General features: G+C 31.8%; 2 protein-coding genes across 2 annotated transcripts; one reads left to right on the forward strand and one right to left on the reverse strand.

Moving 5' to 3' along the window:
- Positions 1-8819: 8819 nt before the first annotated feature.
- On the forward strand, positions 8820-10712 carry LOC9319821 (uncharacterized protein At3g43530). The gene is made up of 4 exons (XM_002883708.2): positions 8820-9318; positions 9413-9574; positions 9667-10533; positions 10668-10712. Exons 1-4 carry the CDS (start codon positions 8821-8823, stop codon positions 10710-10712), a joined length of 1572 nt encoding a protein of 523 aa, XP_002883754.2. The 5' UTR covers position 8820.
- Positions 10713-11025: 313 nt separating this feature from the next.
- LOC110230553 (uncharacterized protein At4g04775-like) lies at positions 11026-11664 on the reverse strand. The gene is made up of 2 exons (XM_021033895.1): positions 11393-11664; positions 11026-11312 (listed from the first exon to the last, which is right to left on the reverse strand). Exons 1-2 carry the CDS (start codon positions 11570-11572, stop codon positions 11103-11105), a joined length of 390 nt encoding a protein of 129 aa, XP_020889554.1. The 5' UTR covers positions 11573-11664; the 3' UTR covers positions 11026-11102.
- Between the last annotated feature and the right edge of the window lie 5918 nt (positions 11665-17582).

The following is a 17582-nucleotide window of genomic DNA, read 5'->3' on the forward strand; positions in this document are numbered from 1 at the left end:
ATAAGGTGGGTTCACAAGTTTTCTTATTTACACCCGGTTTTGGACCTCCATGGTAATCTCTTAAACTAGCTCGAACGAAGGATGAATTTCTTTGATCATTCTTCTTAGAATATTTGGTGTACGGATGCAAAAAAAGCCAAGATCCATTGGTTGAACAGAATCTCCATTTGGCAGCTCGCCTTGCTTGTAAACTAGTCCTTATAAGCCCCCACGTCCATTTGGCAATTTGGTTTGTTGGTTAACTATTTCACCCGAACCATTATTCTTCATAGGATATATTCCTTGGGGAATATCTAAGCCTAGGCCATTTGCTTGATCATGATTTGATTTATTTTTCAAAATAAATTGATATAAATTCACAAATAATAGTTTAAATTAATATTATTTTATAAGTGACAAACTAAATTTGTTTTCTTATGAACTTGAATCAAATCTTCATTTATTAAAACATTTTAATTTTACTCATCAGTTTAAATTTTAGTGCTAAATTTCACAACTAATGGTTTCATGTTTGATTATATGATTTATTTAAAAATTGTTTATTTATAGTTTTTTTTTCTATATTTCACACAATTTGAATATGAGTGGTAGGTTGGCAAAAAAAAAAAAAACTATGAGTGGAAGGATTCATTCTAATGATTTTATTTTAACTAAATTTAATTTGAAAATATGATTTCATTTTTTTAATCTTAAGGACTAATAATTTTAATGAAGCTTTAAAAAAAAAAATAAATAAACCTCAAATTTTAAATAAAATAAACATTATAATTATCTTTATATAATTATCTATTGGAACAAAAAAAATATAATGATACATTTATTAAATATGAGTTACGAAAATTTATTTGAGATAATATGGAGGTTAGCAAAAAGTATATGATATATGCATTACAATAATTTATTTTATTAAATATCACATAATGAAAAACAAATACATGAATATGTTAGGAAATAAGAAAATATCTAAAGTATAAAATGTAGATGGATCTTCTGAACATTATTTTATTTGTTGTGCGATTATTAGAATTGATATTCTTAATTCTCCATCACTAATAAACCTGAAAGTTTTCTTATAGTCATCAAAATTTTTATTTTGCTTCGGAAAATTAAAGAATTAATATGTATAATCTAGTATGGTGTCGAAAATATAAAAAAAAAAAAACAATGTTAGATATATGTCATAGTTTTAAAAATAAATTTAGAATCAAATTTTTACAATGATGTTTTCTTTGATATTACCCATATAGAAATATAAAAAAATAGATACATGAATATAGTTGAAAAGGATGAGAGAATGACTACTTATAAGATGATAATCTAAAATAGACAATGGATATTAGTCTTTAAAAAAATCAAAGAGAATGTAAGAGATATACATATATATCATATAATCTCTAAAATTAAAATTTATAAACTACGCTTATACAATTATATTTAATTTGATTTTTTAAAATCCATACAACAACAACAACCAACCAAAAAAATCTTAAAACTAAACCAAAATGAAAATTAAGATTTGAGATAAAGTAGAAGAGGATGAGAGAATGAGTGAATGAGTGAATGAGAGAATGAGAAAATGATTATTTATAGAATGATAAGTGATGGGAGTTGGGAGTTACAATTTTAATTTATTGTGTGTTGAATAAAATTGAGTGAAAAATATAGTTAATGCATAGATTTTATAATTTCAGTTTTATATTACAGTGTGAGTTACTGTATATGATTACATAGGTCATCTATTCGTGTCTTACTCTGACCATAATTTTTGAAAGTACAGTTAATGCCTAGATTTATGAATTCAGTTATATCTTACCGTATGAATCACCTGTCTATGATGATATGTGTCAATTATTTGTGTTTTAATTAAAAATATTATTTTTTCATATTCTTATTGCCAAGTGGACTAATAAGGAGAAACTGAAACCTTACTTTTATATATATGATGATAAAAGGTGCTTTAGAATGAAAACAAAACTAAGCTTTTTTAGGCTCATAGACAACGGTCTTTAAAAGCTAAAATACCAAACGAATCATAAAATTTTAAATATAAGAGCCGTTTGAGACTTTAAAATAAAATCAGCCAAATATGGAAAGTTTTGTTGTCTTGTATCTTGAGAACTTAGGGAGGAACTAATGCATCTTTGAAATTCTCTGGATGTGAAAGAGAATCTTCAAAACACGCACAAATAAAGAGTCAAAGACCATTTTTGTTTTATTGCATTTGACTCCAAAAAGGGCAAGTTTGGTCTCTTTTGAATCCATATGATCAAGTGTGGTATGGTGCAGCTATGATCATGTAGGAAAGCTTTAAAGAATCACTTAGAACACTTCCATTGCAAATGTCTAAAGAAGATACTTTGCACTAAAATAATTACAAAAAGTAAGAAAGAGAACAAAAAAAATGGTTCTAAAATAAAAACCCCTAATTTAAAAAGTGTCTTCATCAAGACACTTTGATTGAGTTTGTTATTATTTTTAAAAAATCCATAATATAATATTAGTATTTTATAATTAAATTTATGTTAAGACACCCATAAAAGTTATGAAATGGAGATGGTCTAAGCAATCCACTAGAAACTCTCATCCCACATACACAAACAAAGGATTATAAGGAGTTGCCTCTCTTAAGACCGAAGGATAATGCCTCTCAGGGTTCTTCAGCTATGAGCAGCATGTGATGAAGATGATTATGAAATTAAGTATTACATAAACAAAATCCCAGCAGAATATGAAACCCAATTTTTCCATTTTTTTCCAATGGAATTGAGTATTCTGCTGAGGATTTTGTTTATGAAATCTCCAACTACATTACTATAGATGCGTATCAAATTCCTTGAGAAATGTTATGTTGAATCCTAAAAAAAAAGTTCAGTGATGAAAATGAGAAAAAACAAATATTATGAGAATAACCATCCAAATAACACTTGAGATCCAAAAGAAACTCAATAAAAGATTTGAAAAAATGTTAGTGACAACTTGTATATAAATATGAAATACTCAAAAACGTTAAGAGATTTTTCTATCAACCAAAACTACACTGATATGGAATCAAATTGAATCCGATTGAGATAGAGAATCTGAGGAAAATTGAGAGATGATTTCTTTAATAGTCTATGAGGAGGCGAAATCGAGAAATAAATGCCGGAAGAAGAAGAAGAAAGGGCAATTTCACCAGATCTACGGTGTAGAACAACACTACGGCCTATGGGTGGACAAAACCGAGTATAAACTCAACCGTCTAAACCGAAACAGAATTTATTATAACCGGACGGTATAAAATTTTCTATACCAGATTATAATACTACACAATATACAAAAAATTAACTTGCGGCAATTATATTTGATTCTCTCAATTAAAACACACGAAATCAGAGAGTTTGCTTCACAGAAATAATCCTAATCCGCAAATTCAATAGAAAGGAAGTATATCACCCACTTAAATTCTAAAGACAATAACACAAACTCAAAGATAACACTTTGTAGAAAACTAGATTTCATTGAATGGAATGAAAAAACAGAAAAAATTCATAAAATGTGCTTTACATAAAAAAGAAGTTGAGTTTTTATAGGCTCATAGACAACGGTCATAAAAAGCTAAAATAAGAAAAGAATCTTAAAATTTAAAGAAAATAGCCGTTTGAGGCTTTAAGAGAAAATCATCAAAAAATGGAATGTTTTGTTGGCTCGTATCTTGAGAGCTATGAGAGGAAATAGCGCACCTTTGGAAGTCTCTAGATATAAAAGAGGGTTTTCAAAACACGCACAATCAAAGAGAGAAAGAGCCGTTATAGCTTGATTGCATTTGAGTCTAAAAAAGGACAAGTTTGGTCTATTTTGAATCCATATGATCAAGTGTGGTGTGGTGCAAGTATCTAAACTAGATATTTTGCATTAAAATAATTAAAAAAAAGTGGAAAAGACAATAAAGAAACAGTTTTAAAAGAAGAACCCTTACGAAATCCACTTGAAACTCTCATCCCACATGTCATCATCGAAATGGTTTAATTTTAATTTTAAAATCAAAATTTGATTAAATACTTGATATATTTTAAAATAATAATATTTTAATGTTAAGATATTTTTTGGGATATCTAAAGGATGGAAGTTCTCTTATACACTAGTGAGGCTTCAAAACACGACAGTTTTGAGAAAGTAGTTGTTGAGTGTGAATATAGGTGTGTACACTCCCAAATAAAGCAAATGTAGATTTAACTTGCTGTTTTGCAACTCCAGCTTGTTGGGGTGAATATAGACGACTTCCTAAGTTAAAAGAGAAACCTCTAATCTTAAAAGGTCTCCAAGTCGTGGCTTCAGCTGATGATAAGGTGGGTTCACAAGTTTTCTTATTTACACCCGGTTTTGGACCTCCATGGTAATCTCTTAAACTAGCTCGAACGAAGGATGAATTTCTTTGATCATTCTTCTTAGAATATTTGGTGTACGGATGCAAAAAAAGCCAAGATCCATTGGTTGAACAGAATCTCCATTTGGCAGCTCGCCTTGCTTGTAAACTAGTCCTTATAAGCCCCCACGTCCGTTTGGCAATTTGGTTTGTTGGTTAACTATTTCACCCGAACCATTATTCTTCATAGGATATATTCCTTGGGGAATATCTAAGCCTAGGCCATTTGCTTGATCATGATTTGATTTATTTTTCAAAATAAATTGATATAAATTCACAAATAATAGTTTAAATTAATATTATTTTATAAGTGACAAACTAAATTTGTTTTCTTATGAACTTGAATCAAATCTTCATTTATTAAAACATTTTAATTTTACTCATCAGTTTAAATTTTAGTGCTAAATTTCACAACTAATGGTTTCATATTTGATTATATGATTTATTTAAAAAATTGTTTATTTATAGTTTTTTTTTCTATATTTCACACAATTTGAATATGAGTGGTAGGTTGGCAAAAAAAAAAAAAAACTATGAGTGGAAGGATTCATTCTAATGATTTTATTTTAACTAAATTTAATTTGAAAATATGATTTCATTTTTTTAATCTTAAGGACTAATAATTTTAATGAAGCTTTTAAAAAAAAATAAATAAACCTCAAATTTTAAATAAAATAAACATTATAATTATATTTATATAATTATCTATTGGAACAAAAAAAATATAATGATACATTTATTAAATATGAGTTACGAAAATTTATTTGAGATAATATGGAGGTTAGAAAAAAGTATATGATATATGCATTACAATAATTTATTTTATTAAATATCACATAATGAAAAACAAATACATGAATATGTTAGGAAATAAGAAAACATCTAAAGTATAAAATGTAGATGGATCTTCAAGATTATTTTATTTGTTGTGCGATTATTAGAATTGATATTCTTAATTCTCCATCACTAGTAAACCTGAAAGTTTTGTTATAGTCATCAAAATTTTTATTTTGCTTCGGAAAATTAAAGAATTAATATGTATAATCTAGTATGGTGTCGAAAATATAATAAAAAAAAACAATGTTAGATATATGTCATAATTTTAAAAATAAATTTAGAATCAAATTTTTACAATGATGTTTTCTTTGATATTACCCATATAGAAATATAAAAAAATAGATACATGAATGTAGCTTTGCACAAAAAAAAAAAAAAAAAAAAAAGATACATGAATATAGTTGAAAAGGATCAGAGAATGACTACTTATAAGATGATAATCTAAAATAGACAATGGATATTAGTCTTCAAAAAAATCAAAGAGAATGTAAGAGATATACATATATATCATATAATCTCTAAAATTAAAATTTATAAACTACGCTTATACAATTATATTTAATTTGATTTTTTAAAATCCATACAACAACAACAACCAACCAAAAAAATCTTAAAACTAAACCAAAATGAAAATTAAGATTTGAGATAAAGTAGAAGAGGATGAGAGAATGAGTGAATGAGTGAATGAGAGAATCAGAAAATGATTATTTATAGAATGATAAGTGATTGGAGTTGGGAGTTACAATTTTAATTTATTGTGTGTTGAATAAAATTGAGTGAAAAATATAGTTAATGCATAGATTTTATGATATCAGTTTTATATTAAAGTGTGAGTTAATGTATATGATTAAATAGGTTATTTATTTGTGTTTTAATTGAAAATAATTTGTGAAAGTAAAGTTAATGCATAGATTTATGATTTCAGTTATATATTAAAGTATGAGTTAAATGTATATGATGATATGTGTTATTTATTTGTGTTTTAATTAAAAATATTATTTTTTCATATTCTTATTGCCAAGTGGACTAATAAGGAGAAACTGAAACCTTACTTTTATATATATGATGATAAAAGGTGCTTTAGAATGAAAACAAAACTAAGCTTTTTTAGGCTCATAGACAACGGTCTTTAAAAGCTAAAATTTATTTTTCAAAATAAATTGATATAAATTCACAAATAATAGTTTAAATTAATATTATTTTATAAGTGACAAACTAAATTTGTTGTCTTGTATCTTGAGAACTTAGGGAGGAACTAATGCATCTTTGAAATTCTCTTGATGTGAAAGAGAATCTTCAAAACACGCACAAATAAAGAGTGAAAGACCATTTTTGTTTTATTGCATTTGACTCCAAAAAGGGCAAGTTTGGTCTCTTTTGAATCCATATGATCAAGTGTGGTATGGTGCAGCTAGGATCATGTAGGAAAGCTTTAAAGAATCTCTTAGAACACTTCCATTGCAAATGTATAAAGAAGATACTTTGCACTAAAATAATTACAAAAAGTAAGAAAGAGAACAAAAAAAATGGTTCTAAAATAAAAACCCCTAATTTAAAAAGTGTCTTCATCAAGACACTTTGATTGAGTTTGTTATTATTTTTAAAAAATCCATAATATAATATTAGTATTTTATAATTAAATTTATGTTAAGACACCCATAAAAGTTATGAAATGGAGATGGTCTAAGCAATCCACTAGAAACTCTCATCCCACATACACAAACTGATGCAAGAATTGGAGCTAATCCAACTTTAGATCACTTGATGATCAAGAGTTCCAAGCTTGCCACGCGGAAGGTGGGATGATGAAGGTGGTGATCTGACACGCTGGCGATCGCTTCTCTCGTGTGGGATCGATTCAAGGGGAATTGATGGATAGAAGGGTGATTGACTCGCTCAATCAGTGGGGTAATCGACTCACTCGATCAATGAACGAATGAAGGATGTTGAATCACTCAACAAACTTAATCCGCAGAATCCTGAAGTACTTGGTGACTCACTCACAAAGAACTACAGAACAATGACAAGACTCAAACTTTGACAAGTAGAAAACGTTTCTACTAGGATCGGACCCGCAGTCCACCGCGGGAGAATATTGATTTACATACGTTGATTTTAATATTGTGCGTGTTTTTAGTAGAACAAATCGTGTAGTGTACTTATAAATATTCCTAATAACAAATTGTAAAGAAAATATTAAATTGTTTATAATTAAACTAATCATATTAATTATGATTTACAAAATGGAATTTTCTGTTTTAGAATTCAAAAATTAGACGAATCATGGGAATTAAAGCAGTCAAAATAGGTCAAAAACCGCGGGTCGAGCCCAAATCATCTCACTATTGAGCAGATTTGGGAAAATATATTAAACCCGCAAATAAGCAGGCCACATGGATTGGCGGATCAACCCGCATGATAGTATTATTGATAAAAATATAATTTATTCAACATGTGGTAGTTTAAAAAACTTTTAATAAATGAAATTATAATATTTATAAATATAATGATATATAAGATTATAATCTCTAAATTTTTTCTAATTTATTTATTTTAGTAGAATTTTAAATTTTGGTTAATCTAAAATTATTTAAACAAAATCCACGGATAACCCCGCAAATCAGCATACATTCGCGCGACGGGTTTGTATTTCATATATGCTACCCGCTGGTCGTGCGGACAGACTAACTACATGCCAAAATATATTTTGCCTATTGCAAAACAGGCTTAACGGGATGAATCAACTCGTTTTGACAGCTAATGGAAATATTATTTAGTCATACAACACAATGGAGTTTGGACATAGGAATAATAGAATATATATCTTATTTGTTAGACGAGAGATTGAAAGGTGAAACATAATGATTAAAAAATAATTAATATTTTTCATGATTCACAAAATTTAATAAATATTTATCATCTTGTTGAATAATTCTAAAAATTATATTCAAGAAATCTTTATAATTTGAAAATTAAACTTCTTTGGAAAGCTATAAGTATGAAAATACCATAATTTTGATTTAATCTAATTAAATTAAAATTAGTTACATAGATTTCATATCTATTTAATTTACATGACCAAAATAAAAAAAAAATATATTTAATTTATAAAATAGATGGGTTAGTTGTGATAAATTTTCTAGAAATCTCTAGAAGCAAGTAAGATATCTTTTAATTAATGATAACTGGCTAAAATAAGCAAAATTAATGAGAAAAACGTTGATTATTATGGAATTAGTTCCAAAAGTATATGAACAAATATATTATACGTAATTAATGTATAATATTGTTCGGAATATGATTTTATAATTAGTTACCATAAGTACAATCAAATTTTATTTGATTTCCATAAACATTTGATTTTAGTTAGATTTTTCATTATTAATTCGAATTTATATTCCAAAATATTTTCAAAGATCCGATTTCAGAATTTCGGGTTAATTTTTTGATTTTGACCCGACCCATTTACATTTGTACTTCTCTTTTAATAGTATAGAGATTACTCATTTGGAGCATCCACAGTTCAAGTACTTCTTCCATATGCATACGCGGGTTCAAATCACAAGTTGATGGGAATGTGGATGCTTCTTCTACGCACTGCTTGTCTTGATAAGAAGAAGGAATGTTGGTTTATTGTCAACGGTGTACCAATCCGCTATTCTATCCAAGAATTTGCACTCATTTCTGGTTTGTTCTGTCATTCTTATCCAAAAAACTATGAAGCAATTGGCAGCGATAGGTTCTCTGGAAAACATTTTGGTACAACCGGAACAGTTACATATGCAAGAGTGAAGGAAAAATTACTCTCGATGAAGAGATCTAACCCTGACCGTTTGAAGATGGCTGTCCTATATCTCTTATGTAGTGTGATCGTCGAGAAGAGAAAAACTGGACCACAAGCAGAACCTGTGGAAGACTTGTTTCTTACAGCCGTGGAAGATCTAGAATGGTGTAAAACGTTCCCATGGGGCCGATTTGCATTTGAACATAATATGAAAGATATTTTTCATCTCCTGGACCACTTTGATGGAGGATTGGGCGCACAATGGGTGTTTCCTAGCTTCGTGATGCCTTTGGAGGTATGTAATTTTAATATGGATTTTCTTATTATGAATGGGTACAACTGGGAAACTTGGTATAACTATAGTTTGAATGTATTGGTATTGTTTGTAGATTCTAGCATTTGAGGCCATCCCAAATCTAATGAACCAATTCAGAGAACATGTTGTATCAGCAGATCCTGAGTGCCCTAGGATGTGTAAGATGAAGTTCAAACCTAGTAGTATGAAAGATTTTCCTATGTCGGAGTTGTATGATTCTCTTGGTACAACAAAGGTTAGAGATTCTGAAATTTCTGTTATTTTTAATATCCATATGAAATTGAGAGTACAGAATTGAATGGTGTTTTTTTTTATGTGTGTTCATAGGAAATTGAGAGTATCATGCTTCCTAATCCTTCTGAAAATGAACTTTTGCGTCGAATAATGGATAATGAGGATGGATCAGATGATTTTGATGATGTGATTGTTAATGGTTGGACAAGGCGTATATTTAAGGTTCACAAGCAAGTTTGTTTTGAGGAGCTTCATAATATAGATGTTGGTAACCGTGTTATGGAGGAAAGTCAAGAGAATGCAGTTGTGGCTGGGGTGAGAGTTAGTGGGAGAAAGGTTGCTCCAGAGAAGGTGAGTAAAAAAGGATTGGTTGAGAAGCTACAAAAACAGTTGGAAGATGGTTTTAGGAGAATAAATAAGAAGTTTGATGGCTTTGATAAAAGACTCAAATGTGTGGAATTAGATGTGAAGAGTTTAAAAGAAGGTAGAGGGAAAGCTAATGAGTTGGATAAAAGAGGTGAAGAGAAAGATTATGAGTTGGAAGAAGATGAGATCGAAGAGAGTGGAGGTGAAGATAAAGAGAATGCTTCTGAGTTAGAAGAGGATGAGAATGGAGAAGATGGAGAGAAAGACAAAGAGTTTGAAGAAAATGATAATGGAGAAGATGGAGATAAAGAGTTGGAAGGCAAAGAGTTGGAAGAGAATGAGAATGGAGATAATGGAGAGAAAGAAAAAGAAGGTGATTTGGAAGGGAATGACTTGGATGGAGATAATGAAAAAGAAGGTGATTTGGAAAGGAATAACTTGGATGGAGATAAAGAGAAAGAGAAAGAAAAGTCAAGTGAGAAGAGACAACAGATGAAGAAGACGTACGAGAGAAAGAGAACAAGGAAAACAAGTGCAAAAGAACAAGAAGAAGAGGTTCAAGTCGGAAAAAAGGCTAAGGTGACGAAGAAGAAGGTGGATCCAAAGAAGAAGGTGGATCCGAAGAAGAAGAAGGTGGGTGTTATGGTTAGGAGTCCGATTATGACAAGGAACAAGAAGAAGTAAACTCTTTATGTGACATCTTTTTTGTTGCTTTTGGTTTGTGTCAGGATTTGTTATGTGGATGTTTAGGTATCTTTAAATATGTAGGGTAACTGCGGCATTTTGTTTAACTAGGTATTACTATGTTGTTTTGTTAAACTTGGTATTTTTATTATCTAGGTACAACTATGTACGTTTGTTCAACTTGGTATTTTTATTAATTATGTACAACTGCATCATATTTGTTAAACTAGGTAAAACTATGTACGTTTGTTCAACTTGGTATTTTTAATAACTATGTACAACTGCATCATTTTTGTTAAACTAGGTACAACTATGCAGCTATTTAGGTTTTATTTTTACAACATTACCAAAATTTAAATTTAAATAGATAGGAATTAGAAGACAATGACTAGGAGAAATATGTTTAATCGGACTTACAATACTAGAATTCGCCAAATACATATTTTTGAGACAAGTCCAAAAGAACTACAAAATTGTACTTAGAAATACCAAGTTACAAAAACAACTGTGAGAAGACAACCAACGAAAAAAGGTACCATCATTTTGGTAATTTCGTTGGTTTCTATCTGTTTTCCCATCTTTAGCAGTGCAACTTCTTCTTCAAGAACACGAACTTGAAAATCCAACAGTTCTACCTCATTTACCAATGCCTCGTCCACCCACTTGAAGACATGGCTATCGTTCATAAGCTACATTCAAAATTTAAAAAAGAATTAAGAGAACGTGATCTTCTACAAAAAAACTCATAAACTTACAATGAGACTTTTACGTTTCTATCATAAGCATATTTGCATCGATAGTAGCGGCGGTAAGGATTTGGGACTGATTTGGAGATCTTTTCAACGATCTCGTCACCACATCTACACCTCTTTGGAATCCCAGCAACTTTTACTCTTGTTCGACTAGAGGAGGTTTCACTCGAGCTCGGAACTGAAGAAACATGGCTCATCTTTCTTCTATGGAAGGTTAAGAGATTTTGGGATTGTTAAGAGATTTTAGAATTTTGTGATTTGAGATGGAATTGGGGATATTCAGATGGAAGATGTAATTGGGTATGATAGATTTCGTGGGATAAGGTGAAAAAAAAATATTTCATAAATGGGTGGAAAAGAAATGGAGGGAATTTCAGAAATTGGAGGGAAATGAAATGGGTGAAAAAGAAATGGGGGGAATTTCAGAAAAAACGAAGTATTGAATATTTTAAAGAGAAATTAGATATTTTGGGCAAATAACACGTGATCCACATTGCGCCGTCATTTGTACACGTGGCGCCGTCATTTGTACATAGGTTTTCCAAGTTTCCAAGTTGTACTTGTATACAAACAGTTGTACATTTTGGGGTTTACTGTATAATTAGTTATTCTTTGATTAATATTAATTTTTATTAGTTGTACACATGATTTTATGTATATGAGGTAAATTCCAAACACATTCATTCAAAAAAATGTGTAAAATGTTAATTTTTCAGACTTTTGACATTTAACATGGGGATTCAAAAGAAAGACATCTTAAAAGTATAAGGACTTTCATGTAGAGAACTAATATGTGTTAGGATTATCATATAAATTTTATTTATCAAATGTTGATTACAAACCTTGAATTTGATTATGTAACACTAAGTTGTCTATTTCTTTACAAAATTTGATTATGTAACACTAATTTGATTACAAACCTTGAATTTAAGAAGATTTGTTAATTTCCTCGGAGTTATACGAAACCAAGTTTATCCAAGTTTTACAAAATCAGAGAATGCATAAAAATAATACGATATCAGAGACATACATAGTTGTACCATTACGAAACCAAGTTTATCCAAGTTTTACAAAACCAGAGAGTACATAAAAACACGAGATCAGAGACATACATAGTTGTACTATTACGAAACCAAGTTTATCCAAGTTTTACAAAACCAGAGAGTGCATAAAAACACGAGATCAGAGACATACATAGTTGTACTATTACGAAACCAAGTTTATCCAAGTTTTACCAAACCAGAAAATACATTAAAACACGAAATCAGAAACATAAATAAAAATACTGAGTACATTAATCTTGGCCCCCTCCCTGGTTTCCACCTTCCCAGTCTGGAAACCAGCTCTCCAAATTTCTTCCTTCCACACGCTTACTCTTTCGGCGACGTTCCCCAACAGATGGATATCTAGTTTCTTGAACTCTACCCTTTCTTACAACATGAACCGGGGGGAATGCGTACAATTCTTGGATTTCACTTGGAATAACCCACTCAGACTTATGCGGCACTGGGAAAATCGTTCTAACACATGCCATAACCCAGAGCTCAACAAAATAATATTTCGTGAACAAATCATATAAACTACGTACCTCCGATGTTATATTTTCTTGTTTCAAGTGAGTCATTGTAGCGGCTATTGCATGTACACAAGAATATTTGTCCAAGTCAAAACGACGGCAATAACAAGTTTTATTCCTCAAATCCACCACATAGGTCTTACCATCGCGACCAATGACACTATATTGAAGCTCGTAGGTGTTAAGCTCCTTCACCGTTAATTTCTTTGCAACCTCACATGTATCGTGTATGTCGTTCTCCACAAAAGGAACAAGTTTCTGTGCATTTGATCCACCTATGGCTTCTGTCCTATTATTGCAGAACCATTCTGCAAATTTTTCAATAATTGAATCTATCATAGGTAACAGCGCATACCCCCTCACCTTGCTAAAAACACCATTCATAGATTCAACCGCATTACTGGTATCTATGTTGTACTTTACTCCGGGAAAATGACACCTTGCCCATTTTTCCAAATCGGTTTTATCATCAAGATATGTGGCTATCTTAGGGTACCTTCTTCTGAAATCTGCATATTCATTCTCAAACTCAGAAACTGTACAAATGGCTGCAATTTCCCTGAATTTTTTAGCAACGTCTTCTTTGTTGTGTGTAACTTTTGTTTTCACATTCTATGACAAATGATAGATACAGTTTCCATGGTGAGAGCTCGGGTACACCTCAGCCACTGCCTTGATGAGGCTTTGATTTCTATCAGACATGAAGACCAATTCAGGACTATCTGGTATGACGGTTTTCAGAGTTTCAAAAAACCACTTCCAAGTAACATCTTTTTCACCATCAGCTACAGCAAACGCTAAGGGATAATGGTGATGAATCGGATCTTGAGCTGTGGCAAAAATAAGAATACCGCCATATACAGTCTTCAAAAATGTTGCATCCACAATAATCACTTTCCTCATGACTTTAAACCCTTCAATGGCAGCCCCCAAAGCGACAAATAGGTACTTGAACCTTTTTTCTTCATCTAATACCACACTAGTTTTTGTACCAGGATTCACCTTCTCTAACATATACAAATAAGAATAAATCATCTTGAAACTCTCGACTGGACTACCACGAATATCACTAACAGCTAGTTTTTTTCCTCTATAAGCAGTCGAGTATGACACTGTTGTACCAAGTTTTCCCTGAACAAGACCAATGATAGTTTTAGGATCTGGGGTCTTGAATTTACCTGGATAATCATCATGCAATACAGATGCAACTAAACGTGGTGTGCCTCTCTTTTTTATGCCCTTAGCAGTAGTCGACCGAGAGCATATATGCATCTTCCTATATGTTTGAACCGAGAATCGAGTTGAGTCCTTATCCCTTGTAGCTCGTACATACCATTTACAACCTTCTTCAGCACATCTTACCACATACCGCTGCGTATCCGAGTTTAGTGTAAACACTCTAAATAAATTCAGATTTGCTCCTGTCTCAACTAAATATTGCACATCATTCTTGCTTTCAAATTCTTGACCTATTACTAGATCAAGACCATCTTCCCATGGCTTTTTAAACTTAGCGTTTTGGCTTGCATGTGGCTTCTCAACATATTCACGAATACCATCATTCTCCGTACTCCTTTCCCCATTGTTATCAACACCATTTTCCACATCTCTGATAACAACATTTTCTAGTGGCTCCAAAGGCTCATAAAGTTGTTCTGCTAGTGGTTCGTTTGCGTAAAGAGTTACGGCATCAACATTAGCTCTATCATTATCTATACCATCGGAAATCTGCTCAACAAAATTCACACCAACTGAACTTCTTCTATGTACTCTCGACTCTTGCTCGTTTAACAGAACCATTTCCAACTCATTACTGACTTCTACATGCAAGACACTTCTTTTCTCTTTATCCAACGTTGTTAGATAAACATATACATCATCATCATTCCAAATATACGAATATGTAGGAGGTTGAACTCCCGATGGAATGTAACTCAATTTCACCTTTGTTGTAGATTCATCTATCCTCATCTTCATGCATATCTTATCTACTAACCGCGAATATGTAATCTCCTCCATTGATGATGTCCTAAACAATAGACCGTACAAGCCAGGTACCCTTGGATTCCATTGATATGCATCTCCGGTTTTTGAATAATACCAATCATAATCAAAATGTATGTTAATTGGAAGGTTGCTCATTCTCCTGGTAAAAAAAAATACATTAACAGTTATACCAATATTACCAGTTATACCACATCTAACAGTTACCTCAGAAATACCAGATATACTACTTCTAATAGTTATACCACGTTTCTTAGTTATACCCAGGTTTTCTCAAAAATACCAGATATACTACTTCAAATAGTTATACCACGTGTCTTAGTTATACCCAGATTTTCTCAAAAAATACCAGAGATACTACTTCAAACAGTTATACCACGTTTTTAAGTTATACCCAGGTTTACATGTTCTACTCTATTTGCAAATCGATTCTCAGACCAAAAACACTAATCTACCTACTGTTAACAACGAATCAACCACTACAGTCCATTAAAGTGTCTTAATCGACCCAGAATACATGGTTACCAACACAATGTTCATTAATTACCAACACCAATTGAAAACTCTATCAAATCTAATAGAAATCTCCAAATTTCAAACAGTTATACCAAAATAAACTAAAGACTCGATGTTAGAAAGAAGTGGATGAAGAGAATAGTAACTGACCTAGAGATTAAAGCTTCACTTTCAATGGTGGACGAACGACGACGACGGCGTGGTGGTGATTTTGAGTTTTGGATTGGATTTGTCCCGATGAATACATGAGCTCGTTTGTGATTGGTCTGAAATCTCTTAGTTTTGATTGGTTAAAAATCTCTCTGTTTTGATTGGTCAAAAATTTCTCTCTTTTGATTGGTCCGTTTAGTAAGGGCAAACATGGGTTTTAAACTTTCATTAAGAGTGTAAGAGTATGACAGAATTTTGGAGAGTAGATAGATCATTAAGTTATGCTTGAGGAGCTCTAGAGATTAGTCTCCGAGAGAGATCCAGTGGTGGAGTCAAAAGATCTCAAAAAAAAAAAAATAAGAAGTTGTTATAAAATATAACGCAAACAAATATAATATTATTGTATTATATATGTATGGCTGTAAATAAATAATTAAGAGAGGGAGAGGGAAGTGGACGAGAGAACACACTTCACTCTTTATTTACTTTCTCTCTCAACTCATTCTTGTTATTTCCATCGACTAAACTTTACACATATATATAGTACAATAGCTTGGTGCCTAAGCTAAAGAAAATTAATATGGATAAGCTACAAAGAAGATAAGCTAGAACTAAGTTACTTGGGGACAAACCTATAGAAATGGATAATCATTATCCATATAATTTCTAACACTCCCCCTTGATTATCTATTACTGCGTACTGCCTCGTTAAAAACTTTATCATGGAAAAACCGTATAGAATAAAAACCATGATAAAGAAAAAAGAGTACAGTGACGCAATCTTTTCCTGGAACAGACGAGTCTTGTTCTCTTCATAGTTTTCGTAGATGATGCATCTCGATCATTATTTCGCTTCTTCTAATCTCGTCAATGCGTGGCAGAGATTTTAGAAGATAGATAGATCTTCACTTTTGATGTCTATCTTTTGCGTGTTATTTGCTGCCTCGTTAAAAACCTTGTCATGGAAAAAACCCAGTGGAATAAAAACCATGATAAGGGAAAAAGAGTGCAGCCACGCTCATCATCATATGTCTCCCCCTGGAAGCATCTTCTTCAAAAGATGCATTTTGAATGGCGTAGCAGGCAGCGCCTTTGAACTAAAATTGTTACATTGTTACTTGATCGGATGTACTGTGTGGATGTCGGATTCACACACTCAAGTATTTTATTAAGTAGGAAAGATTATTCTTGAGGGACAAAAAAGAATAGGTAAAAAACTTCTAAATTGCTACGAAAATTGCTATAGTATTTCTTTCTTGAGAAGAAGATCCCTTTACATGGCCATTGGCCTTTATATTTATACATAGAGAATCAACATTAAAATGAATAATTAAGTACAATTATTCCCTCTTAAATGTGTCCGTTTTGATTCTTCGACTTTAATGCTCAACGTTTGAATTTGAGTTGACTCTGATCTTCATGGGCCTCGCCTTTTTGGCCCAATTGTCCTTGAACCGACTTACCCGTGTTTTCTACACCGAACTCATGTCATGGTGCAGTCACTTCGGATTCTCGAAGTGGTGACAAACACTTCGGCCGTTCCTTCGGCTCATGGGTCCAATGAGCTTTATCCTCAATGGACCATTATCTTGACTACGTGGCAATCTTTGGTTGGTCTCGGACTTATGGTGCAGGATCCGACACCAACAATTAGCCCCCCAAGTTCTTCGAAGTGCTATTCCAATTCGGAGGACTTTAAATGCTCAAGTGGCCAAAGATTGCGCTCGAGAATCTTTCTGATTTCCCGCCGAAAATCTCATCACTCCTTTAATTTCGGCACTAGCCTTTTTTAACTGAGTGACATCTGTCATCATTATGACCGTATATTGATTAATTACTATTAAAACGGGAAAAAACCTTCCCACTTCCCACACAACTTCCGAGGCGGTTTCATCATTAGCTTGAGGTAACTTCTTTTCACCATTACTCTCTTCTTTTACTTTTGCGCTTTAATCAAAACC

The sequence above is a fragment of the Arabidopsis lyrata genome (assembly GCF_000004255.2).
Source record: "Arabidopsis lyrata subsp. lyrata unplaced genomic scaffold ARALYscaffold_3, whole genome shotgun sequence".
In the NCBI taxonomy this organism is placed as follows: Eukaryota; Viridiplantae; Streptophyta; class Magnoliopsida; order Brassicales; family Brassicaceae; genus Arabidopsis; species Arabidopsis lyrata.